Raw genomic sequence first — 27,318 nt, 5'->3', positions numbered from 1 at the left:
GGCCTGGTATCATGTCTAACTCCCAGAGTACACAAGAGTGGGTGGCCGAGTGCCCTGGGTTGCTGGGAAAAGGACACTGTGCCCCTACTGTGGTAGGTGAAACACCATCCTACATGCAAACATCCAAGAAAATTATGTAAGTTTATGCTTCGTTGTCTCTTGAGAAGGGGACACTAGGTTGCCCCTGCTCACTCACCTTCTCTCTTGTTCAACTGCTTTTTGAGAAGTAAAAGGAGCAAACATTTACTATACTACAAAACTGGTGGATCTTACATTGTATGTTTTACATTTGTTATTTCACTGATTCTTACAAAAAAATTATCTGAGGGACTATTGGACAGACGAAGTAACTGAAGTCCAAAGAGCTTAGGGAGCTGGCTCCAGGCTTCACCTCTAGGTTGTCTGTGTCCCCAGAGACTCTGGAGGATAATCACAGCTCTCTGCCTCCTGGGAATTCCAGAGGCAAACACTTTTCTGACCATACTTTGCATATAAAATAGTTCATAAATCTCTTCAGTGAACTTGATTCACTTAATATGTTGTTTAGGAATCCCAAAGCAATAAAAATTGAGGTTGGCCTGATAAAAGCAGAAATTCCCTTTGAACTTAAATTTAATGTTCCTATCACAATGACCCTGTGTATTGTCGTATGTGCTGTAAAAACAAAAGACAAAAAACACTTGACACTTCTCTGGAGAATTCCAGAGGCTCATGAAGGAATTTTTTTAAGTAAAGCTCACACCATGGCTTTACTGGCCTATGGCCTGACCCAGCCACGAGCAATTTCCTGGTACCGTATATGAGATCATTATAAAAAGGATTTTACTATAAATAGGAAGCTTGCCCAGACTTTGCAAGTGGGATTTAAATAGAGACTCTGCTTCTGCTTATGGGAAATTGAGTCCCGCTTTACAGAATAAGATGACAGTGGGGGCAAAAGGCCAGGGTGGCACATCAATGGCAGCACCCACAGTGATGGATTTGCTTTTCTGTTGATTAATGTTCATGGGCTGAGATCATATAAGAAATACAAGGAAGCTGCAGAGGAAAATAAAGTGAGCCTGAAGAGTTTAGGAATTTACCTGGGGCAGATAACTTTTAAAAATCCAAAGGAAAAAAAAGAATGGAAATCACGAAGAAAGTTCATGAAGAAGGGGCGGGGTGGCCAGAAGGTGGCAGGGAGCATTCATATAAATCAAACCAAGAGAAAGGAAAGCCAAGCCTCAAAGAGTCCCACCACCTCACTCAGTGAAGGGTAAGCAGTCATTCTGGGAAACACATACTGCAGGATTTTCTACCTTTGTCAGGCCACGTCTATGGCAAACAAGGCCTCAAATCTTCCATAAAACTACCACCCAGACGGGGCTGCCTTTCTCCCATTCAGCCCGATCTCCACTGTGCTATGCCCGCTACTCATGAAAAGAATGAGTGGCAGGCACAGCCTGGCCACCAGCAACAGCCCCTCAGCTGGCTCTTCCAAGACCCGAGCTCTGTCCCAAGTGTCCTAGGGAAACAGGAAGCAAGCCAGAAATGCAGGCTCCTCCACGGCACATCCACAAAAGCGTGACTTCACATCCTGAGCAGACGCTCAGACCGCCTGTCAGGGCCTGGTGTGTGGAACCACACGGCCACGCTCCGTGCCCGCCACCCGGCCCTAACCGAGCTCGAGTCCAGCGGCAGTTTTCCTGGGGCCTGCTAGTTAAGTGTGCAGCCTTTGGGGAATCTGGGGGCAGTGAGAAGGACCCTCCAGGAGATGCGTCTCTCCTCGCCCCTCTCTCTTGTCCCCCCACCAACCTCCCTGGCTGACAGTTCCCATCCTTCCAGAGGTCTGACATGTTTCCATGGCAACTGGAATCCTGGGCTCTGGCAGCCTCTGGTCTTGCCACCTGTTATTACTTCATCTCTCAAGTGTAAAGCATCCTAGCCTGGTGCAGAGCGCAGCGTCACAGGACACAGCAAAGGAAAGGGTAAAGGAAAAGAGGGAAAGGCAGCCCCGGGCTGGCAACATAGAACACACTGGACAGGCCAGGCTAAGGGAGGAAGCTCTGGAGACCGGGAGGGTGAAGAGAGAGGGTATAAGCCAACGTGCCTTTCCTTCAGAATCAGCAAGCAGGCCTCAGCTGGAGGCCACCGCCACATCCAGCTACCTTCTACCCAGCCTTTAATGAGGGACGTGGGCGGGGGAGGGGGAAGCTGGGGAAGGCTGGAGCAGAGAAGGCGGCTGTGAGGAGCGCTGTGCTGGGCCCACGTGGAGTACAGCGAGAAGAGGGTTAAAGTGGTGAGATAAAGACTGTGAGAGAGGCTGGACCAGAGGGCAAACAGAGCCTCAGAGCCTGGATAAATGGCCTTAATTCTCATGCTCTTGCTCACCCTCCTCCTTACGTGTTTACTCATATAAATTATCTCCAAGGCCTGACACCTTTTTTCATCGCTTCCCTAGAAGCGATGAAAAAATAAATCCCACAGAATAAAAATGTTGGGACCCCATCCCAGCTGGTTCATCCTGGCCACCCAACTGCAACTCAGGCCCCACCCTGGGGCTCCTGGAAGAAGGCAATGAGGCTCTCCCCCCCCCCCGCCCCGCTCCCCGAATGTGGGAGGGCGGGGACCCAGGAGCCTGCTGGGAAAATGGACATCAGGCTCCACTCCCCACAGGACGGAATGCGGCCTATCTGACAATGAAGACAAAGGGAATGGAGGCTAAGGAATAAGGAGGGGGTCTGCGAATGCGGGATGATTCCAGACAGCTCTGCAGTCCGCCAGGAGAAGGGAAGGCCCAGGGCCGTTTTAGCGTCTTCAAGATTATGGATGGAGCTAAATCGCCTCACTCTGTATTATCAAGGACCACATGAGACAGAAGAAGCTGAATGGCAGCACATGCCACGAGAAAGCTGGAAATGAAGGTAGTGAAACAGTTAAAAGGCATGGTCAAAGGAGCAGGCTTCTCTGAAGAGGCCTTTGAACCTGGAAAGGTTTCCCCAGACTGGGGATTCTTTGAATGCTCACCTATTCAGAGGCAAGAGAATATGCTAGATGACATCTCCAAGTCCCTTTTAGGCCTATTATTTGAGGATTATAATAGGGTGAAAGAAGAGACCGAAAAAGCGAAGTTTTCCAAACCCAGAGGAACTCAGTCTTTCATCATTGTTTTGTATTTATGTAGGTGCCTCTTCCCCCATTAGCCGTGAGCTCCCTGAGGGCAGGAGCAATGTCTTTCATCTCTGAATCCCTAGCACCTGGCACAGTGACAGACGCAGAGCTGACAATAAATATGCACCTAATGAAAGAATGGACAAATCTTCAGAGACATTTTTGGTGGGGAAAAATCTTCCAGGCAAGAAAAGTCAAAGAGTAGCAATTAAGTGGCTGTAAAGTGCCCCCCAGCACGGAGTAACCGTGCCCCGGCGCTGTGTGCCCCGGCGCTGTGTGTCAGTCCCGCTCGGGGCAGGGACAGAAGGAGTGAGGACGAGGAGTCACGGGGGACGGCGGCAGCAGCGAGGGAAGCCCACGGGCCAGCCCTCCCGCAGGCACCACTTAGAAAACCGGGCGGAAGGAATCAGGAGCTCCTGGACGCAGCGGGCCCCAGAGCCCCCAGAGCCCCCAGAGCCGCACCTTCGGTCTCTGGCCAGCAGCCCTGCACCAGCCAGTGAGAACACAGACCATGTTTTGGTGGCTACAGAATCCTTATAAAATTTGAAAATGTGGTGCTTGTCACCCTACCCTTCCTGGTACCTACCTTCTTTTCCTCCATCTTAACAAAACTCCTATGTCAGACACACGTTAAGACTATTTACTCCTAAACACTGTGCTAAACAAGCAGAAAACATGTGTGCTCTCACTGATGTCTCCATCCTGATGGGTGTATTTGGTTAGAGTTGCAATTTGCTAAGAGTTGTGAACACCACTAGTTCTGGGGCTAGACAGTCACATGACCCATCAGTACTGTCCTTTGTGCTCCAGACTTAGGCCAGCAACATCATGGACGCTTCAGAAAAGCGAGAAAAAGACCAAGCAAGACTGATTACTCTTCTCAGTGTTGATTAGAGAAGGCACAGGAGGTATTTCCATTTTCCAGCAGAAGGTCATGTGGGTCAGTTCATGCCCTGGGATAGCAACTTGTTATCACCACCGAATGAGTCAGTTGAAGGGGAAACGGTTTAATTTGAGAATCACTATGTCAACAGGGCTCTGAATGAAGTGGTGTCATTCCCCACAGAGATTTGCAGGACTCCTTGGTGCTTCAGAGTCAGGTAAGCTTTACCTGTTGACGCTGTCAGGATATGACTCTGCTATTGGAACTCAGGAAGCCCTCTTCCTGTCTTGCCCAGGCCAGCCCCTCTCCAACCCTCCTCACCGCCACCTCCACAGGACTCAGGTATGTCAACCCCATCTGTCCACAGTGGACCAGCATTTTCTGTGTCCTTCAGACTGAAAAATAGTACCCAGGAAAAGGATGAGCCTTCAGCCTCAGACCTGAGGGTTAGGATAGAATCAAGGCACCTTGAACTGAGGGAAGAAAGCCCAGCCCAAGGATGAGGGCCCAGATGGGGAACACACCCAGAAAGTAAGCCAGGAAGCAGATGCTGGGAGCCACGGGGGAACTCACCCCAGTAGAATGGAACCTTAGGAAAGAATGGAAAGCAAGACTAACTGTTAGAATGAACAGCGCAGCCTGATCCCTGGCCAGTTACCTAATTTGGTGCATCCGAAAGACAAAAGAATTATAAGGAAAAAAGACTGGATACCAGTCTTCAAAAGCTGGATTTCTCTAAGGTAGGGGTTCACCTGGGAAATTAAAATTAAATAGGAAAATGCAAATTCCAGGCCCCACCTCCGACCTACTGAATCCAAAACCCTGGGGTAGGATCCAGCAGTCTGTGTTTTAACAAACCCTCAAAGGGATGTGGATGTACTCGAGCCTGAGAACCATGGCCCAAATGCAACACACAAGAGACAGACACATGGCATCACATTCAATTTCTGTGAATGATGGGTTTTGCATGAATTACCACTTAGCCATCACATAACCCTTTGAGATAGATTAATGTTCTGGCTTTACATAGGTGGTACTTGAGGTACAAGAAAGCTAAGTAGGTCATCTATGATCATGTGTTAGTAAGTGACTACCTTGCCTCTGAACCCAGGTGGCTGGCTCTTAGCTGGCCCACCTGAAGGCGCCCTGCCCTGACAGTTTGAACCACATGCCTGAGGAAGTCAAATCAGAGTGGTTGGCAAGCTTTGGAGGCCAGGGCTTCTCAAATTCAAGGGATCTCAATAAATTTCAGATTATGATTCAGCTCTCTGAGGTAGGGCCCTAGATTCCATGTTTCTTACAAGTTATCCTGCAGGGTGATCAGCTGTCTGGATTTGAGTGGCACTGAAGGGTTCCCAGGGTACAGGATTCTCAGTCTATAACTGGGAATGGCAAGTCACCTGGCTTGAAGGCTACACTGATGCTGCTGGCCACACTCTGAGAAACAAAAAAGCAGGCCTTCAAGATGAGTTTGAATTGTGTTCAAGTGTGATAAAAGTATTGAGAGCGTGGCATGGCACAGTCTATTTTATACTTTAAAAGGACGACTTTGACTGCTCCATGGAGAACAGATTGTAGGATGTAAGAACAGGGACTGAGAAACCAATAAAGAAGCTGCAATGATCCCAGCCGGAGCTGATGGTGGCTAGGAGATGAAGACAGGGAGACAGACTTGGGGTACACTTTGGAGGGGTGCCGACATGGGTGGTCAAAGAAAACAGAGCCAAGGATGAACCCAAGGATTAATCCTTTAGGCACAGCATTATTTTTTATTTCAAAGAACAAGGTCAAAAAAAAGAGATAACAGCTAGGAAAGACGGTGAGAGATGGAATGAGAAAGATGTAGGAAAATCATTGAACAGAGGGATGTGCAATTTTTTTTAAGAGTAAAACTCATTGCCCTGGCTGGTGTGGCTCAGTGGGCTGAGTGCCAGCCAGAGAACCAAAGGGTCACCAGTTCGATTCCCAGTCAAAGCACATGCCTGGGTTGTGGCCCAGGTCCCCAGTAGGGGACGTGTGAGAGGCAACTACACATTGATGTTTCCCCTCCCTCTCTTAAAAAATAAATAAATACAATCTTAAAAAAAAAAAAAAAGGTAAAACTCATTCACAAATTAAAGTCTCAAGAGAATTTGTAATGAGGTGGTGAGGTCCATAACATCACAAACAGCAAAAATTAATTATGAAGACTAACTGTGCCTGCTATGGCCTGAATGTCTCCCCCAAAATATGTATGTTGAAGCCCTCACCCCAATGGGGTGGTATTGCAAATGGGGCCTCTGGAAGGTGATTAGGTTCAGTTGGGTCATGAGGATGGAGCTCTCAGGATGGGATTTAGTGCCTTTATAAGGAGAGACACCTGAGAGCTTGCTCCTCCCTCCCCACCCATATTTACCCAGAAAAGGCCTTGTTAGGACACAGAAGACAGCCGTCTCCAGCCCAAGGAGAGCGCTCTCAACAGACACCAGCCATGCTGGCACCTTTATCTGGGACTTCCGGTCACCAAAACTGTGAGAAATAACATCCTGCTGTTCAAGCCACCCAGTCAATGGTATTCTGTCGTGGAAGCCCAGGCTAACTAAGACAGTAGCCATTAATACATTCATTTCTCTTGAAAGCCACGATGTAATATGATGCCTCTGACCATTGGTTTCTAGGTGAAAATTAAGAGTAATAAGTAGGACCATTACAACAATCCCAGATGAGACCGGGATCTATCACTTGGGCTTCCAGTGTGTGACATAATTGAATGAATGGTGTCCAACTCAAACACATTCACATCTCAGATTCCCATCTTGCTAAGTGTGTGACTTCAGACAAGTTACTCGATCTTTCTGAGCTTCAGTTTCCTGCTCCATAAAATAAGAGCAATAACATGTGCCTCGTGCACTTGTAATATTACATGAGAAAATACATGTAAATTGCCTGGTGCCTAGTAGGTGTTCCACCATTTCTTTGCTTCTTTTCTCTCCGAGATGCCAAATAATTTTATTTCTGAAAAGGCAGGAAAAGAAGTGACATATGACTAGAGAATTCACATTCATGCACGGGCACATCACTCAGTCTCTGTGTATCTTGCTACGTCTTCTAAGGAGACATAGCACCTGCCTTACTTGTTGTGAGGAATGAATGGGATAAATGCGGCCCTCTTAGCTCAGTGTCTGACACATTAAAGAAATGTCAGCAAAACTGTCACCATGTCTTGGGACATGGGACTCTTCAATTCTGAACATTCTAGTAATTAGGCCAAAAATGTAAGAGAAATAAGAGGCTCACAGAATGGCAAGCGGCGGGTGGATGCCTGATCCTGGGGAAGTAGGATGGGAACTACGGGATGCCACACTCGGCTCGGTTCTGCTGCACAGTTTCCTCTTGCGGGATTTCTTGCATCTATCGTATTTCCCAATTAAACAAGAAGGCTCTGGCCAGGTGGCTCGGTTGGTTGGAGCATCATCCTGTACACCAAAGGTTGGAGGTTCAATCCCCAGTCAGAGAATGTACAGGAGGCAACCAATCGATGTTTCTCTCTCACGTCTCTCTTTTTCTCTCTCTCAAAACAATAAAAATATCCTTGAGTGATGATTAAAAAAAAAAAGAACTTTTCCTAAAACCGAGACTATGTTATTCATTTTTAAAGGCCACTAAGCCCCACAAGTGGGCACATGATGCACCCGTGAGTGCACATGTTTTAGCCTGTGTCGAAGGACTGGTGTCCCATATCTAAAATTTAGCAAAGGATGTGCCAGGGCCAGGTCAGGCTCTGATATTTATGCCTGATGCCAATGAGACCCCCAAAGGCAGTTAGCATCCAGTACAGCACAGTCACAAATAGGCCCTGACTCAGAGCAGCCATCTGTGGTCACAGACATGCTCTGTTGGTCCAAATGGCACAGAGATGGGATATCGGCACTCACAACGTGTGGGCTTGGTGCCAAACACCCACACCATCTCACTGAAGACTTCATAGCAACCCCATGAGGTCCACTTTGAGTTTTCTCTCTGCTTTATGGATGAGGCAACAAAGGAGCAGAGACATGTAAGTAACTGAGCAAGAATGGCAGTCACAAATACCCACCCTGGCCTGGCCAATTCCACTGCCATTCTCTCAGCCACTAGGTCAAGAGTGTGGATGATTCCCAGGACTGAGGAGTCAACTACAAACCTACTTTCAAGGCCAGAGCAATCCCTGAGGTTCTTCTTCATTTTGCAATCTGTAAACTATTTACTTAAATAATAATGTAGCGAAAGAATAGCTGTTGCTAGTTTCCAAATTTGCTCTTCTGGAAGGGAGAAGCAGCTCACTTTTCCAGATGGGAGTCCCATGTCTGAATTTGTTTCTCTCCCCTATAACAAAGCCTGACTTTCCTGCATAGAGGTTGGGTAAGTGGTGGGTTGTGTAAGCTTTATTTATGGATTTTCAGGCACTTTTCGGAGTGGTCCAAGTCTTAAGCTTGTGTCAAAGGTAATTTTCAATTCTCTCTCTTAAAGCTGTATTTGTTGCCCCTGGGCCATACATTAGAGGACAGAGAAGTTGGAAGACAACATCTGTTAGATCTTTCCTATCAGTGTGGCAATGACATCATGTACTTCTTTTAGATAATTTGCCCATTATCAGACTAATTTTCAGATTATCTAATCAGCCGACATTACCCTTAATCAAGTCGGCTCTCCTCTTTCAGTTCTACAGAGTACAACATGCCCTCCAAAGGTGCCCTACAATGAGGCCTTTTTTTCTCTCGACAGACAGGGAAACCTATGTGTCCCGCACACCCCCATAACATAGAAGGCTAGGACCTTCTGGGACCTAGGGCAACCCAACTTCCATTCCCTAAAACTGAAAATAACTTCAAACAAATTTTATAGACCCATACATATTTTTAAAAAACATTTTCCTCTTACGAGCTCCAAGTATGTTATAGAGAGCATTTTATACTCATTTATGCTATGAAATAAAAGAGAGATAGCACTTAACAATTAATACTATGCCAAATAGATTTCTTTATAAATTATTAGTTCTCGTCCTCTAGTAATTGCACCTGTGGCTCTCCACCTCCTACAGATGATGACTACACATAGAAGACACTTCCAATCAGGGCCCTGCCTACATTTCTACCATTCTTCCACTGCTGTCAGATACAACTATCTGATGGGCTGATGTGTCATGCAATTTCATACCTCCCTGCCTTCGTACATACCGTTACCTCCACCTGGGAAGCCCTCCATCTCCTGAGAAGTTCCTTCTCATTCTCCAGAGGTTACCTGGAACGTCACCTCCTCAGTGAAGACTTTTCAAATCCCCTAATGTGGTGGTTCTCAAGCTTTAGTGGCACAAGAATGCCCTGGAGGGCTTCTTAAAGCACAGGCTGTTGGTCCCCACCCTCTGCATGTCCGTTTCTGGAGGCCTGCTGTTGGAGCCAAGAATGCGCATTTCCAGCAAGTCCCCAGGTGAAGCTGCTGCTCCACTGAGAGCACACCTGCCCTGTGGCGGAGAGAGTGCACGGTGCCCCTGAGCCCCTTGCTCCTTCACCATCCTGCACACTCCTCATTACACGTTCCCACGGCAGGCTGGGCGCTCCCCAAAGACAGGGAACAAGGCAGCACTCAGTACACGGCTGCTAAACCGATGACGGACGGAGGGACTGAGAGATGAATGGGTTTAACTGAATTTATCTACACAAGCTTTTCTATCCAGGGTCAGGGCCTCATAAATGCCCATACCCACCCTACCCCACACCCACAATACCTTAAAAACATCATCTGTAACAGATTCCCATTCTACAGATAAGGTAAAAAGAAGTTCAAGAGTTCTGACCTTGTGTCAAAGGAGTTTTGAGTCCTAATCTAGTGCCCTTTCTGCTACCCGGACCCCACTGGCAATGTTTACCAAAGTGGCATTTAAAGAGTCACAACAGAATGCTTCTGAGCGGCACCTCTCAGAATCCAAACCTCTCCTTTCTTTCTTTTTCTTTCTCTCTTTCTCTCTCTCTCTCTCTCTCTCACACACACACACACACACACACACACACACACACACACTGATTTCATTTATAGAAAGTAGATGGAGGTGGTAAGAGAAATGGAGGAAGAAAGAAGAATCTAGCCTCACCCAGGGAGGGAAGGGCAGCAGCTCAAGTAGGGAAGACGCCATCAGAAAAGTACTAGCTCCCAAGGGGCAGTGTTTGAACTCCTGGCAGCCATGGGGTGCCTATAATTGAGGCAGAGAGGCAAGGGCACAAAAGAAAGGGGGCAAGCCCAGGAAGATGAGAAGCACGCTTTCAGAAGAAAATGAGAGACTAAGAGAGGAACAGGGGCCAGGGAACATCAGCTGGGAGGGGGTAGGAGGACAGGAGGAACGGCAGGCAACTGCTGAGCTGGCAGCGCAGGGCAGAGTCGGGGTGGGGGGAAGGTCAATGCCAGCAACAGCGCTCCACTCTGCCCTTTCAGCGGCGGCGGCGGCAGCAGCAGCAGCAGCAGCAGGCACAGGGATGAGCAACGGGCTTCTCTGGAGGCACAGTTGGGGGCGATGCAGCAAGGGACAGCAGGAGGACCAAAGTCAAAAGGTCTCTCTCTCTCTGCTGCTGCTGGTGGTAGTGCAAGCGCAGCTGCCCATGGTCCTAAAAACTCCTGACTCTGTAGGGCTGTTTTTCTGGTAGGCCCATGCTCATAAGCAGCTTGGGTCAAGCTGCAGCTCTGCTGAAGAGGGAAAAGTCAGCATTCCCACTCCACTGGCGTCCAGAGCCCGGACACTTCCTGAGGGAACTGCAGATCAGCCTCGAGGATTAGGCTCCACTGCTTCCCTCCCCCACCCGAGGCCCTGCCAAGGGAGGATCACAAAGCTGAGACCTCGGGATGCTGCAGAGCTGTCACATTCAATTCACCACACAGCCCCAGTGGCATTTAGGGGCAGGATGGATGGGAGCCCACCCCCACCCCAAACAGTGGGAGCAGCTAATGACTGGGTATTAATGATGCTGGCAATTAGCGCTCCCGAGAAAATGGCTGGGGGCTGCTCACCAGGGGGATGTGGGGGAAACAGAGCACACATTCAGAGCGGCGAGCAGATGGGTGGCGGGTGTGGCGCAGGGAATCTGGGCAAAGTTGCTGTGTCTTTCCGATTTGTCCAGAGAAATTGGGGAGGAGGGAAAGGATGGCTTCTACGGACACTGAAGGCCTTTCTGCCGCACCCTCCCCAGTACAAAACTGAGATTAATCACAAAGTGGGCAGTAAGAAGTCATTAAAAAGGTGTTTGCGAAGGTCCTGGAACCTTCCTTGCGAAAGGAGGCCTCAGAGGAACCCAGGTACAGTTATTATTCCTTTCCTTGCAGTTTAAAACCCTGGAGTAGTCGGATGATCCTTTTTGAAGAACCTAATTCCTCACCAAGAAGGTGGTGGAGAGGGGGCTGGAGGCATGTGCTCACCGGTAAACCCACAGAGAGAGAGAGCAAGCATCGGGATGAGATTTATTAGGAAGGTATCTCCATCTACAAGGAAGAAAGACACAGCTCCCTCGCCAAGCAAAGCCTCCTGGCCTCAAGGTGAGGACATTAAGAGGTAGACGACAATGACCCATGAGAGTATGTGCGGAAATTCTGGGGGACAGAAAAATGTGCAAAGGCCCATCATGGAGGTCAACAGCCTGCTGAGACGGGACCGCAGGTAGAGCTGAGGAAGTGTCTCGATCTGCTTGGGGCCTGCAGTATACCTGAGGAGCCACAAGGCACCCTCCTCTGCTGTTGCCATCGCTGGGCACACACAAAGGGACCCAGACAAAAGAGAGAGAGTGTGAGTAGAGCACCTACACACAGGAACTAAATGGCCTGATATTTCAGAAGAGATGTCAAAGAGATGAGCCAACACTGGAGGAGTGAGAAATAATACTGACCTCATAAATACTTTAGAGAGAGCAACCATGGCAAATGACTCCCTTCCGGATAGCAACCCAAATCAAAGGAAATCAATCTCAGCCTCCTCCTGATAGAAGACAATAGCTAACGCCTTGGCCACTTAGATCACAGAAGGGACAAGAGGAGACTGGAAAAAGCAAATATTTTCCTTTCTGAAAGACAAGGGTGCCTGGACGAAGGGAACCTCGCCCTAGAGAGAGGACAGAGGCCTCAGCACTGTAGCTGCTCAAAAGCTGGAGAGGAAAGGTGAGCAAAGCTCTGTCAGACCCTCCCACCCTGCTTTTTAAGTTCTGTCCATATGACAACAGTAGGTAAGAAAGCAAGGATCTATCACCAAAAAATGCTTTGAACCCTAAAAGTGAGTAAGAATTGAAGAAGGTGGTCCTGGCCAGGTGGCTCAGTTCGTTGGAGCATCGCCCCAATAGGCCAAAAGGCTGTGGGTTCGATTCCCAGTCAGGCACCTACCTAGGGTGCGGGTTCAATCCCCGGTTGGAGCACGTATTGGAGACAACCAATCAATGTTTATCTCTCATATCACTGTTTGATTCTGTCTCTCTCTCCCCCCTCCCCCCCTTCCTCTCCCTCTAAAATCAGTAAACATATCCTCAAGTGAAGAAAAAAAGAATTAAAGAAGTTGTTATGGGCTGAATTGTGTCCCCCACAAATTCATATGTTGAAGCCATTACCTCAGAATGCGATTATATTTGGCGGTAGGGCCTTTAAAGAGGTGACTAAAGAAGAAAAGTTAAAATGAAACTGTAAGGACGGGCTCTAATGCAGTCTGACTGGTGTCTTCATACACAGGAAATTTGGATGTACAAAGAGACAGCAGGGCCGCACGTGTACAGAGGAATGACCACATGAAGAAGCAACAGGCAGGCAGCCGTCCACAAGCCATGGGGAAGAGCCTCAGCAAAACCCAACCGCACTGGCGCATTGGGGCTGAGACTTCAAGCCTCCAAAATTTAAGAAAATAAATGTGTGTCCTTTAAGCCACCCACTCTGTTGCATTTTGTTATGGCAGCTTGAGCAAACTGATACAGAAGATAATGTGACAAGGGAAAAGTGGAGTGGAGGTTAGGTAAAAACCCACACTAATCTGAAGAGAGGTCCTGGCCAAGGAATGTTAATTATTTCAAATATTTGGTGAAGATAGCCAATCAACATCAACTGATTGAGTTGATTGACTGGAATGTAGAGGAGTCACCCTTAAATCTTAGAATCTAAATATTTTTAAAGTGCCGATCCCTTTAACTACACTGAATTATTCACTTTAAGGCCACCTATCACCAAATCTTATGAACAAAATAGAAAACACATGGCATGTCCACAATTACTATTTACCTAATGATCTCAGAGTGCCCCACATCTTGAATATTCCATTATTCTATCCCATTTTGAGTTTACTGTAGGCCCAGAAACCACCAGGAATGTCACAGAGGGAGTCAAGAGCTGAATGCTAAGCCCCTTTTGACTTCCTAATTTGTTACTGGAAGCTGAAGGAAGGAAGGATGGAAATAAATTAAAAAACAAATCTTAGGGATCGTTTTGGGTTTTCGAGACAAAAATCCATCCCCAACAGCAAGCGCACCCAGACCATGTTGGCTGATTGCGTGCTCAAGTGAAGAGCATAGGGGTTCCAGGGCTCTATTTCTCAGGCAGGAGAGCCCTGGACCAAATTTGTAACCTCAGAAACAGCCAAGACAATAAATCAGGAACACGCTACATCTCTTGTGGCCAAGGAGACATTTGGAATATCTGTATGAACTGACACATGCAAGGGATATGCCCAACTCAAGTAAGCAGCTGTGAGTGGATCATCAGGAGCTGGAAAAAAAAGAGGAGTGGGTCTGGCATTTGACAATGGGCAGGCAAGGACGTTTCCCTTCTGCATTAACCGTCCTTCCTCTGAGAGCACAGCTCACTGTGCTGCCCCTGCCCGGCTCACTCTAAGTCTGGAGCTCAGCTGGCCCACAGGGGCAGCTGGGGCTGGGTTGAAAGAGCCAGCTTCCTACAGAACATTGAGTTCATTCAATGATCATTACCAGAAGATGACACAGGTGATCAAAGGAATATTCCATAGCCCTGCCCGCCCACTTCACAACTGTGCCAATAACGGAACTCACGTCTGTGGTTCTCATTTCTGTGGTTGGGCGGGGACCGGGTCTCCTGGTCTTGGGCTTCATCCCCCTCCTCGCTGGCCAGGTGAGTGTGAGCGTAGTGGTAGCTGAGTCCTGGCCGGTTCTTGTAGCGCTTGCCACAGACTAGAGAGGAAAAGAGGGAAGAAAGGAAAACACAAATGTCAGCACTCGCTGTGGCGACTGCCATCATTCTCTGAAGTAGTGACTCTCATCGACCCATCCCAGAGCTGGGTTTCCTTTAAAAAGTATTTCCCAGCCCCAGTCCCTTCCATTCTGGACAGAACCAACATCACTCTAACAACACGGGCTCACGTAAGGAAATACCAGGATAGCAGAAGATGGAAGTTATGACAGAGCTCCCGCATTTCCTAGCTTGATGTCCCCAGGCAAGTCGCTTACGCTCTCTGTGCCTCAGCTTCCTCAGAGGAAAAATGTAGTAACAGTACTTACCTCATAGGGTTGCTGGTGATGAATTAATCTCTATGCAAAGCATCAGAACAGTGCTGGGACATGATAATGTCGATGATAACTCTGAAGTTTGGACAGGGAGTCTATTCGGGCCAACAGTTCATGGCACAGATGAGGCAAGTGAGGCCCAGTGAGGCTAAGTGATTTGCCTGGGAACATAGAGCTAGTTGTGGCAGAGCCACTAGAACCCAGGTCTCCGGATTCCCATGCAGCACCGTGCCCACCATCCTGTGGGGGGCTCTGCATTTTGCACCTCTAGCTATGTTGACTCCCAAAATTGAACCGAGGGGTTTTGCTGCACGAAACTGGACAAGACACATGATCTCTCTGTGCAGTCTCTCTTATTTGAAAATGAGGGTACTACTTACCTTGAAGGATGGTTAACGGGATTATAAATAATATTTTAAGCTATCTCACTCAGTCCCCGGCACATAAAAGATGCCCAATAAATGGCAGGGAGGGGTGAGAGCTTTCCTTCAGCTTGGTCTGCCATGCCATTAGTGCTGCGCCCTCTTGAAAGAGGGACTACAACCCTTGCCTCACACTGACAGAAGCTGGTTGGACTTAATAAGGTGAGAGTCTGAAATTCAAGCCGCTGATCTGGTGACTATAAATTCAAGACCTACAATTGGCTACTTACATTCTCTTCTTTTCCCTCTCCCTATTATAAATATTGGGAAAAAAAATTAAATGGCATTACACATCCGAGTTCCATTTGACTCAGGAAGTGGGACCTAAAGAGGTCCCTGAGGCACACTCTGGGCCTGCTTGTGGCTTCTTCTATTTAACATTTTAAATGATGTGAGGTCAATGAACAGCAAGTGATGGGGTCATTAGATATAAGTCCATTTCATCACCAAGTATGCTGTTGGTAAGGAATAAATGTTTATTAAAAATAAAATGATAACACGAGTATTTAGGTGAGAAAGCCTCAGGGCCTCTGCTGATCTCCCCACTGTAAACTCCACAGCACTGCATTTGTGCCATTTTGTTATGTCAATTACCACCGTCTTCCTTAATCACAGAATTTCAGGACCTCAATAGTCATTTGGTCTGGTTATCTATCAAACTGAATAATCCCCATGAATACTCTAGAATCCTGTCCTGGAACAATTTCACGTATGAGGAAACGACTACCCATCCCAGTAGGCACTTCTTCTTTGGACTCCTTGAATTCGAGTTATGTCTGTACGAGAGAACCTCCCTTAAGGAGAGTTTCACACTGATTTCATCTTATCAATGACGCCACCTCCTATGTAGCCATGCACACATCACACTTTCAGAACACGGGTGCTGAGAAGCGGATGCACGCACACAAACACTCTGTGGGAAAGCCTGGAGAGGGAAGGGGAGGTGAGTGAGTTGAGTCTGATCTATCTGCCCACATTAATCTCACACTAACAATCCTTGAAACCTACAAAACCAAACTCAAGCAGAAGCTTCCCACATCTCCTTTCCTAACACCATAGAGGGTAATTACTTCTAGAGCAACACTTTTTGCTACAAGAGATTCTCAGAGTGGTTCCCAGACCAGTGCCATCGGCATCACCTGGGAACTCGTAAGAAATGCAAATTTCTGAGCTCTGTCCCAGACCTACTGACTCAAACTCTTTGGGGTGGAACCTGGCAATCTGTGTTTTAACAAGCCCCCTAGGTGATTCTGCTGCATGCCGAGGTTTGAAAACCACTGTGCTAGAAGGTTGATATATTTAGGCTTGGCTCTGCCTGCCCTGCACACACCTGTCCTTTTGAATGGATGGCGAGCAGGTGAGGACAGTGAGAGGCAGTCCTGAGACCTGTGTTCAGCGCTTAGAAGAAAAAGAGCCAGGCAAGCACACATGGATGTGCTGGGAGCCAGACCCCTTGCCCATGGTCCTAATACCGAGCTCTCCAAAAGGAGCTTCATCCCCCTCCCCACCTGCTTAGACCATGTCATTCCTTCCTCACCAGTACTTCAAGAAAACATTTATTAACCACCTAGTAGGTGCCCAGCTCTGTGGCACCAGAAAATATATATACAAATGAGCCTTCCTCTCCTCCCTCGAGGGGGGGTTTGCAGTCTAGCAGAGGAAGCCTACATGACAAGGAAGGAAGGAGGCGAGAAAAAAATCACCAGTGAGCATGTGCCCTACACACAGGGCACGCCCAGGGGCTCAAAGGTAGGGGAGCAGCTTCCTGCAGGAGGTGAGATGAGCTGTGGCTTGTGAGGTTGAGGAGGATACCACCAGGCAGACAAAAAGGCAAGGGCTTTCAGACACCAAAGCACGTTCCACACAGCGCTTCTACAGAACCCCAGGAAATTCAGGAGAGCCAGTATGAAAAGGGATGGGAGACTGGGCATGAGGGGAATTAACAAAGAGAGGAAGCAGGGCAGGACTTTATCCTGAAAATGTGGAGTCAGGTGAGGATTGCACCTCAAAAACCAACTTCATCAGATGTACCTATTAAAAACCTCACTTAAAACGACAGTGCACAGATGGATCTGAAGGTGGCAAGAGGCTGTTGTAATTTTTATTTCCTTTGCTTGAATCAAAGATATTTATTCTTTTGCTAAACACAACAACTAATTTCTATCTACAATTTTTTTGAAGACTTATTTCTTTTTAGAGAAAGGAGAGGAAGGGAATCATTAATATCAAAGAGAAACATTGATTGGTTGCTTCTCACACGCCCCCAACCATGGACCTGGCCCATAACCCAGGAATGCGCCCGGACCAGGAACTGAACCAGCAACCTTTCATTGTGAAGGCCGACGCTCAATCCACAGAGCTGCACCAACCAGAGCTACAATTATTTTTTAAGACGAAAAACAAGGCAACTGAAGTAACCACACTGGCCTTGAGCTGTGGAATGCTGTTACACTTTGACACTTGGCTTAAACACAGAGCCGTGGATGGGGCCACAGCAGCATGGATGCAGGCAGCAGGCCTTCTCCACCAAGGCTCTGCAGCGCCCCACACACAGCTGGCACACGGTCTCACAGTCGGACTCACTCCCCTAAGAGAGGTCTTCAATAATAAGTTGGTTTTGTAGATCCTAGTTGCCAAGTAGTTCAATTTTACCTTTGCTGTTTTTAACTTGGTTACTTATTCTAGTCAAGTCTCTCAGAATGCTTTCATCCATACAGAGAATATAATCAAATGGGGCAAAATCTTTAGTAACCTGCCAGGTAACATGATTCATGGGAACACTATGCTTCTTCATGCAATTCTTCCCTCAATGAGCAAGGGGTTTCCTATTTCATCCGTGGATGTTGCTGCACCATCCATCCTCCAATTATCTGAAACATTTTGATCAGTTATAAGTTTTCTGAAAACTGCTCCTGCATTGAGTGATAGATGTAACCTAGACACACAAGCAACTCAGACTTAAGCGCCTGCTGGGCCACCTTCCTTTGCAAATACCGAGGTACCCAGTGATAGAAACTTTACTGGCACAGCACATGTGCACTGCAAGTGTTGGTATTTTCATTCTCTGTGTGCAACACTAAGGACTTCAGGATAGGAGAGAGGTTTAAACAGAGAGAATTCGGTACAAAGGAGTCAGTAAAACAGCAAGGAGGAGCCTAGAAAGACTAACACAGCCTCCCTGGCCATGTGCCATGCAGCCCCACCCACCTCCCCAGCCTCATCTGATGCCACATTTCACCCCCTTCTCGGCTTTCCCCTCCTGCCCCTGGACTTCTCGTTTCTTTTAATGTTTTCCTTTCCACCACAGAGCATTTTCACAAGCTTTTCCCTTTCTGTCTAGACTGTCTCCCACCCCAATTTGCCTGATTAAGGCTTCATTATCCTTTAGATCTTGTTTCATATGTCCTTCCCTAGGGAAGTCTTTCCAATCAAAATTAGGACGTTGGTTCGTTACCCTCCTAGAACTAATCATGTATCAATACATGTCTCTCCTGTGGGCAGGAAGCACGGCAGGCCCTGTGAGTTCGCACACTGTTACACCCCCAGGGACCGGCGCGGGACCCGCCTCATGGCCAGCACTCAATGTTGGCTAAGGGGAGCAATCAAAACAGCCAGGCTTCTGACGTGGGCAACTGGGTAAGAAGATGCAGGAAGAGTATGAGTTCAGTCTGGGGCTGGCTTACATACTGGATCTTGGGAAAGATTTATGGATTTTGAAGCTGGCAGGGTAGCGATGTAAGTTACTGATATGGGGAGATTACAGAGAAGAGATGAAAGCTGTGAACACATGATAGATTTCAGAAAACACTGGCATCTTAAGAGCTGGATGAAAAAAGAACTGACTTTTAAAAAGTTAGTTAAGAAAGACTCACAACAGTGAACAGGAAGGAGTAGGGTTTCCAGATGACTGTACCAATACCACCACTCCTGGCCATCACTAACTGCTGAGTGTGTGCCGTGTGCCATGTGCCAGGCCTGATCCAGAGCTTCAAGCAAACAATCTACTCACAGCAATCTTCAGCTCCGTCCTACACATGAGCAGACTTAGGCACACAGGCAACGCCAGAACAATAGCAGATGGCTAAGACGCATTAAAAAAAAAAAAAAAGTGGGGATTGCCCTGGCTGGTATGGCTCAGGGGGTCGGGTGTCGTCCACAAACTGAAGCGTCGCCAGTTCGATTCCTGGTCAGGGCACTTGCCTACGTTGCAGATTTGGTCCCCGGTTCGGGGCATGGGCAAGGGGCAACCAATCAATGATTCTCTCACACATCAATGTTTCACTCCGTTTCTTTCTCCCTCCCTTCCCCTTTCTCTAAAGAAAAGAAAGAGAAAAACAGGGATTGAGAAGAGACCACTAAATTTAGCGATTAGGTCACCTTTTGCAGTGCAAAAGGAATCTGCAACCTCGTGGAGGAAAAGGCGAGACTAGGGTGCTCCTGGAAAGGAGGAGGTAGTGATGGGCCCAAAAGACTGTTCCTTCCAGCATGGCTGTGAAAGGAGGAAAGAGGGAGGCTATGGGCGGATGGGTCTATGGGATCAGGAAGGCTGATGGGGTCTCGTCCCTTAACAGAGTAGTTCCCTGAGCAGGCTCATAGGCTAAAGGCAAGGAGAAGGTAGGGAGGCTGGGGGGGGGGGGCGGGATATGAAAGGCAGGGTTAGGAGGGATTGGAGATAATGAAGCAAGATGCCCAACCCCAAAAAGGAAGCTGCTGACCCAAGCCCAGTCCTTCAAATGACTTCATCCTAACGACAAGAGATTTCTAAGATTTATGAGCGTTGAACTGCATCCACAGACTGCTGGGTTTAGATGAAAAGAAACTCCTTGGAAATCCTAATTTGACTGGCTTGGAAGCAAAAGAAAATCGGCACTGTTTCACTTTCTGCATTTCGTCTGCTCTCCCTACCACTCTGAACCAGCTTCATGGGCATGGGACCTGTTCAGACAGGGTCTGGACTCAGACGGGCCCCACACTCAGTTGAATGCTTTGCTGACACCATGTTGAAATTCTTAATACTTACTGACCATAGGGCTTCTCGTTTTCATTTTGCACTAGGCTCTGTAAATTATGTAGCTGGTCCCGGAAACTTGTTGGGGCTAGGGGCGGAGATCCGGGACTGAGTTATTCCAAACAGCCAGCTTGATAGCCTATTTGCCGCCGCAGTGAACGCAGGACCCAATCGGTCCTGAGACAAGAGGAAAATATCTCCCTGAGGTACCCTTGGAAAATTGGCCAGAGTGGCTGGCCACACAGCAGGGGTCATTTCAGCGCCATCAACTCCTCTAGCCCTGCTTTGTGGTCGGTCCTGCCTTCAGAGACAGGATCTGGCGTGGGTAAGTAGGCAGGCTGTCTCTGAACTGCCTGGATTCAAATCCCAGATCTGCTGCTGACTGATCTGGCGATCCTGGGCGAGTTGCAAACCTCTTTGTGCTTCTGCACCCTCTCTGGAAAGCAGGGATGATCATAACAGCACACATACCTCCCAGTTGTGAGGGGTATGGGAGAGAATACATTTAAAACAGTGCCTGGCTCACAGTCAGTCACAGCCATCGTCAACTGTTATTGTCACCACTGCCATCAAAGTGGATCAGCAAAGGAAATAAACCCAAAACAGGAGGGGGGTATCTGGTACTTTCTCTTCTGAAGTCTGGGGTGATGGAGTTGTAAGAAAGAGAGGACGGGGAAAGATACATTCTGAAAATAAAGTATTAGAACCATCTGCTATCCTTTTATCATGTCAGCAATCTCACTCTGGAATTATCTGTCGCGCGGAATCAGACTGAGCCCCAAGACTGCTGAAGCATTCAGAGAAGGCTGCGCCCCCATCCTCCCCCTCCAATCTCCTTCCCCAGGGCAAGCTCCTTCGCATCATGCACTTCTGAGGCCATCACCCGGGGGACCAGTCAACCCTGCCTGTGCACAACCCAAGGCCCTTCTTTTCACCTTGGCAAACATGCTCCTGGATTTTGTGTTCTTGGCACGGAGCACATGGAGAGGAATTGCTGTGACAATAAGGAAGGTCCAGCTTGCCTTCCTCTCTCTCCTTCCCCTGGGGCGGATCCATCTGTCAAGCTGCAGAAATAGTGCTTGCCCATTTCCCAATCCAGAGCTGGATTCTCCAGGCAGGACCTCCCGTCTGGAGTTATGAATACCTTCAGTGTTGCCCCAGAAAATTTACAGCATGCCCCCCACTCCAACCCGACCCTACTCACTCCTTGTCTGGGCGAGAGGGAGGAAAGGGAGATGGAGGGGTGAGGGCTAGGGGGGAAATCAGGGGCAGTTTGTGTGAACAAAGCCGGTTGCAGCAGACAGCAGAAGCCTTCCTGCCGGGGAGAAGCAGCCGCCTTCCCCACTGATAACTTAATGACTCTGGCACATTTTCATCAGCCCAACTTGGAGCACGCAGTGGGTATCTGAGCCAGTGGTTTCCGAGAGACTGAAAGCAGCGACTGAAAGCAATTACGGGATGAGCGTCCGAGAGACAAAGCCTGGGCCCTGGGAGTCACAGGGGCGCATCTCATTCTCAGCTCTACCCTGTGACACTTACACACAACCCCAAGGAGGTCACTTCCCGCTCTCTGCAGCTTGACTTCATCTGTAAAATCCACCCAGCAACGCCTGTCATCTGCTGATGCTGTCAAAACACCATGTTTACAGGCCATCAGGCAGGCATGCATTCTTACTCTTACACTGGATCTCACAACAGGTCACGAGGTGAGGATTATCACCCCACTTTACAGACAAGGACACTGAGGCTGAGGGCAGTGGCAGAGCCAGGATCTGAACTCAGGTCTGCCCGACTCTGAAACACACAATGGAAAGATGCGCTCATCACTGTGTTTGCCACCACCATGCCTGCAACTGACCTCCGCTGCCTCTTGCTCTCTGCTGCTGATGGAGTTTGGCCAGAGGAAGGGGCATGAGAAGGAGAAGGGAAGGTGGGAAGCGGGAAGCTGGGGCTTGGTACCCGCCCATCCCTGCCTGGACATCATGCTGGGGCAAGGGATATGCCCCGCTCTGCGGCTCCAGCTCTCCCTGGGAGCCATGAGTCCTTCCTGCTCCTTGGGAGTCAGGACGGGGAGGGCACCCCCCCGTCCCTTGTTGCTACCTTTATCTTGCCCACACATCCACAATCATCCCATCATCAAATCTCTAAGTGGAACCCAACCCATGTCCTGCTGAGGCTGACTCAAGATCACACCCTGCCAGACTGGGTCACAGACACCAGGGGGGCTCCCCAAACCTGCCAGACAACCCTCTGTCTTGTCTCCTCAGAACCATTTAGGAGATGGAGGAGTGCCTACCACCGATCCCCTCTCCCCACCCACCAAGCCCTGGCCACAGCTGCAGTCCTGTGGCTTCATTTCTTCTCCCAAGCCACTTGATGCTTATTTTACACTGATTCTTTTAGGCAGAAGCACAAGGGTCTAGGCTAGAGTAGGGGTAGGGTAAAACATCCCCAGTTTTCAAAGCTGCATTCCTCTGAACCTGGCTCTGCAGAGCCAGGACCTATGAAATGCCAGTGACCTGGAAGTCCCATCACCGCTAAGGGAGGGCATTTGTATTTTAGAAATTTACTGTATGTGAATATGACTCCCGGTTTAAAAAAAAAAAAGAAAAGAAAAGAAAGCTGGAAGAACAAAGATAAGCAACAAGCCTTTCATTTCAAAATACTATATAACCTGATTCTGGATCCCATGCAGAGAAATGCAGAAACTCCCAAAACAAAAGCATGAAATGTGTTAGGCGGACTTTTTCCAGCTCTGCTGGGAAGCTATAACTGATCTCTGATGAACACTGGGGTCAGCCATCCTGGGTCAGCTAGTAAGCTGTGTAACTTAATTTCTCACCCTCAGTTTCCTTGTCTGTAAAATGGGGATAGTAATAATTCCTACCTCATCTGAATGTTGTAAGAACTCAATGAGTCCATTCTCATAAAGTGCTAACACACTGCCTAGCACACAACAAGTTTTCAATAACACTGTTTACAGTTATAGAGTTTATCAGACTACTTCCCTAGTCCCTGACGATTCCAGCATGGAACAAAACTGGGACCCAACTTAGGTGTAAAATAAGTACCCTTTCTTAACTTAGTATAAAGAAAATAGGACTTCCAGCCAAGATGGACGCATAGGTAGATACACTTTGCCTCCTCACACAACCAGAAGGACAACAAATTTAAAAACAATCAGAACTGCCAGAAAATTGAACTGTATGGAAGTCTGACAACCAAGGAGTTAAAAAAGAAACATTCATCCAGACTGCCACAACAAGGCAAAGTGAGCTGCCCAACCCTAGTGAATACAGGTGCCAGGGTGGAGAGGAGGTGTGGCAATGCTGCAGCTGTAGACCTGGGCAGGCAAGACAGCAGCTGGTAGTCCCACATATGCATGCAGATAAATCTGGAGGAACAACAGGGGAACAAGACAGGCCACGCAAGCCACAGTTCCAGCACCAAAAGAGAAAGCCTCAAACTTCTGGCTGTAAAAACCTGTGGGAGTTGCAGTGGTGGGAAATACTCCCAGCCTCACAGGAGAATCCGTTGGAGAGACCTACAGGATCCTAGAATATACGCAAAGCTACCCACCCAGGAATCAGCACCAAAAGGGCCCAATTTGCTTGTGTGTAGTGGGGGTGGTGCGGGGGGGGGGGGGGGGACTGAATGCTGGCGGACAGCCGAGCAAGGGCATTGTTTCCTCTCAGACCCCTCCCCCACATTCAGGCACTGTTCCCTCTCATACCCCTCACCCCCTCACCCACGTAGAGCGCCACAATGCAGAGATCTGGGTTGACCCACCCTGGCGAATATCTAAGGTTCCGCCCCTTACAGTGTAACAGGTGTGCCAAAACAAAGAAATATATCCCAAATGAAAGAACAGATCAAAGCTCCAGGAAAAGAACTAAGCAAAAAGAAATAGTCACCCTATCACATGCAGATACACTAGTAATCAGGATGCTCACAGAAATGGTTGAGTATGGTTGCATAATAGAGGAAAAAAGCTAAGGCTATGTAAAGTGAAATAAATAAAAATACACAGGGAACCAGCAGTAAAGGGAAGGAAACTGGGACTCAAATCAACAATGTGGAACAGAAGGAAGAAATTAATATTCAACCAGAACAGAATGAAGAAGCAATTCAAAAAAATGAGGGGAGGCTTAGGATCCTCTGGGACAACATTCCAACATCTGAATCATAGGGGTGCCAGAAGGAGAAGAGGATGGGCAAGAAATTGAAAACTTATTTGGAAAAATAATGGAGAACTTCCCCAATCTGGCAAAGGAAATAGACTTCCAGGAAGTTCAGGAAGCTCAGAGTCCCAAAGAAGTTGGACCCAAAGAAGCACACACCAAGGCACATCATAATTACATTACCCAAGATTAAAGATAAGGAGAATCTTAAAAGCAGCAAGAGAAAAGGGGACAGTTATCTACAAAGGACTTCCCCTAAGACTATCGGCTGATTTCTCAAAAGAAATCTTGCAGGCAAGAAGGGACTGGAAAGAAGTATTCAAAGTCATGAAAGACAAGGACCTACATCCAAGATCACTCTATCCAGCAAAGCTATCATTTAGAATGGAAGGGCAGATGATGTGCTTCCTAGACAAGGTAAAGTTAAAGGAGTTCATCATCATGAAGCCCTTATTATACTTATCTAATAAAAAGATCAAAAACTATGAACAGTAAAATGACAACAAACTCAACAATCAGCAACTGAACCTAAAAACAAAAACAAGAACAAACTAAGCAAACAATTAGAACAGGAACAGAATCACAGAAATGGAGATCACAAGGAGGGTTATCAGCAGGGAGGGGGTGCGGGGAGAATGGAGGGAAAAGTACAGGGCAGAAGCATAAATGGTAGGTACAAAATAGGCAGGCAGAGGTTAAAGAACAGTATAGGAAATAAAGAAGCCAAAGAACTTATGACCCATGGACAGGAACTAAGGCAGGCAGGGGGGCGGGGGGGGGCGGGCGGCTCACCTAAGCGGGAGCAGGGGGCGGGAGGAATGCTAATGGGAGGGGGATTGCAGGACAGAGGGGAATAAAGGGAAGGAAAAAAATGGGCTAAGTGTAATAGCATAATCAATAAAATATACTTAAAAAAAAGAAAATAAATTCTTATGGAGCATGTTTATGAACCAGAAAGTGAGCAGTTTTTACACGCTATCTCATTTATCCCTCTTAAAAAACCCTCTAAGGTTAATCTTATTGTCTGCACTTTATAGAAAAAGAAACTGAGTCTCAGAGAAGTTTTGTGATTGGCCCAAAGGTCATGGCTAGAAAGTGACACAGCAAAGATTCAAATCCTGGGCTTTTGACACAAGAACCATCTTCTTCTGACCATCATCCCTTGTAGAGACAGTGTCTTCCGTATTCCAGTGAGTTCTACATTAGCATGTCTTTAGTTAGCTCAAAGGGTAAAATATAACTGTTTTAATTCTACGATAAAAACAATTTAAATAATAAATATACTTGTCAACATTTAGGGGGAAGATAAACAGAGAAAGGTAAGAAGATCAGACCAAATGTCCTGAGGTGTGACGGTCCCCAGACACTTGGGACTCTGGCTAGCACGCTCTCTCTCTCAGGATCTCTGAGTGACTGTCTGGCATAGATGCTGCCTCAGATACAGAGCTGGCTTTATTTGTGGGTCCCAGACTATTTTGGCATGTCTCACTGACCCTTACCTGAGGCCCTCACCCATCTGCAACAATGGTATAAGTTCCTCACTCTCTTTGGGGAAACAAATATCCATTAATATCTCTTAGACATTTCTGCTAGGATGTCCTGCCATTTTCACAAACTCGTATGCCAAAGTTTGGTCACTCCCTAAGGACCTGCTTGGCCTCCCAGGGACGCACCCTCTGACATTCCAGCCGCTCCTCCCGGCCACTCCCTCCCCTGAATGCCTGCAATGTCCCTGGTCCACTCAATGAAACACTGCCTGGCGGTGTGCTGTTACATCCCGAAGTAGTATCAGCCTTATCGTTCGAAGTATATTAGAGACACAGGAAATATGGAAAAGGCAAAGGCAGAAGAAACATTCATGAAGCACATGCCATGTGCAAACATCTTTACCCATCTTGTCACATGTAGCTTTCCCGACTATGTATCGCCCCCACGCTGCACCTGAAGAAATGGAGACTCCCACCCCAAATGATTTTCTTTAAAATCCCGAATCTGCCCTCAGCCTTCTCACTCCGAAGCCAGTGATTGCTCTTCCTCACCCAGCTCTTTAACCTGGGCAGCACTGACCCTGCACCTGCTTCCTTCTATCCCCACCATGATATCAAGTGAGAGAAATCGAAGGCTGTGCACCAGGCCCTTTGACCCCGAAATTGTGCTTCTAGGAAATAACAAAAGCATTATGCAAAGATATAATTGCAATATTATTGTTAATAGTGAACAAATTTTTAACTGTCTCAACATCCAACAAGTGGAACATTGAGCAAATTGTGGCATGTTAGTACTTTATAGGCACTTTATAGTCCTAAAATATCATCATAAAAATATCTTTATTGACATGGAAAAATGTCCTTCATGTATTTTGAATGGTGGGAGAGAGTAAAAATATATGTATCATTTATCATGTGTGTGTGGACAAAGACACAGAATCCTAGAGTATACAATGAAACAAAACTTAAGTTATCTCTGAGGAGTGATTACAGGTCATTTTTAATTTTTTTTTAATCCTCAGCCGAGGACATGCTCATTGATTGCAGAGAGGGAGAAAGCGAGGGAGAAAGAAAAGGAGAGAAACATCGATGAAAGAGAGAAACATCAATTGGTTGCCTCTTGTATGCACCCCAACCATGGACAGAACACATAACATTTGAGTTTACTGGACAATGGTCCAACCAACCAAGCCACACTGCCCTGGGTGAGACACTATGGGCGATTTTTATTTTTCCCTTTAGGCTTATCTGTAATTTCTGATTTTTCTGCCATGAACACATACTATTTCCATGAAAAAGTTTTTAATAAAAAGAAACTCTACAAAAGTTCGTATCTACCCTGTTATTGGTCATCCACATCTTAATAGGAATTACTTGCCACAAAGTTTGCGTCAAGTAAAAGCTAGCTGAGAAGAATATGGCTCTAACTGGAGGAGACAATAATTCAAGAGGGTGTGAGTTATAGCCCAGAAGAGGCAAACCTAGGTTTGGTGGCCAATGGGCAAGATTCTTGAGAAAGCTGGAGGGGTCAGGGGAGTAGGAGGGGGAAGGCCGGCACTGGGAGCCAAGGAAAGCGAAATGAGGCAATGAGGGTATCAGAGAGAAACTTCAGCCTCTCGCCAGCTATGCCTCTGGCCAGCGCTGCCGGGACAGTCTACAACCTGTGTCCATGACATGATGGCATT

At 47.5% G+C, this 27,318-nt stretch overlaps 1 protein-coding gene and 1 pseudogene across 2 annotated transcripts in view; both read right to left on the bottom strand.

Moving 5' to 3' along the window:
* The window catches only part of DPF3 (double PHD fingers 3), a 240,227-nt gene that overhangs the window by 55,162 nt on the left and 157,747 nt on the right, over positions 1-27,318 (bottom strand). For both annotated transcript variants that reach the window (XR_008528628.1, XM_054567332.1), the window contains exon 7: positions 14,065-14,202. Coding sequence is in view for 1 of the 2 variants with exons in the window: in XM_054567332.1 (XP_054423307.1) it covers positions 14,065-14,202 (138 nt within the window). In the remaining variant the exon portion in view is untranslated. The remainder of the gene's footprint in view (positions 1-14,064; positions 14,203-27,318) is intronic.
* On the bottom strand, positions 17,404-20,507 carry LOC129066055 (low molecular weight phosphotyrosine protein phosphatase-like; annotated as a pseudogene).

This window comes from Pteronotus mesoamericanus, unplaced genomic scaffold (genome assembly GCF_021234165.1).
Source record: "Pteronotus mesoamericanus isolate MK-2021 breed Mesoamerican mustached bat unplaced genomic scaffold, CSHL_Meso_final contig_182, whole genome shotgun sequence".
Classification (NCBI taxonomy): domain Eukaryota; kingdom Metazoa; phylum Chordata; class Mammalia; order Chiroptera; family Mormoopidae; genus Pteronotus; species Pteronotus mesoamericanus.
Note: the sequence above shows the minus strand (reverse complement) of the source record. Positions and strands in the feature narration are given on the sequence as shown.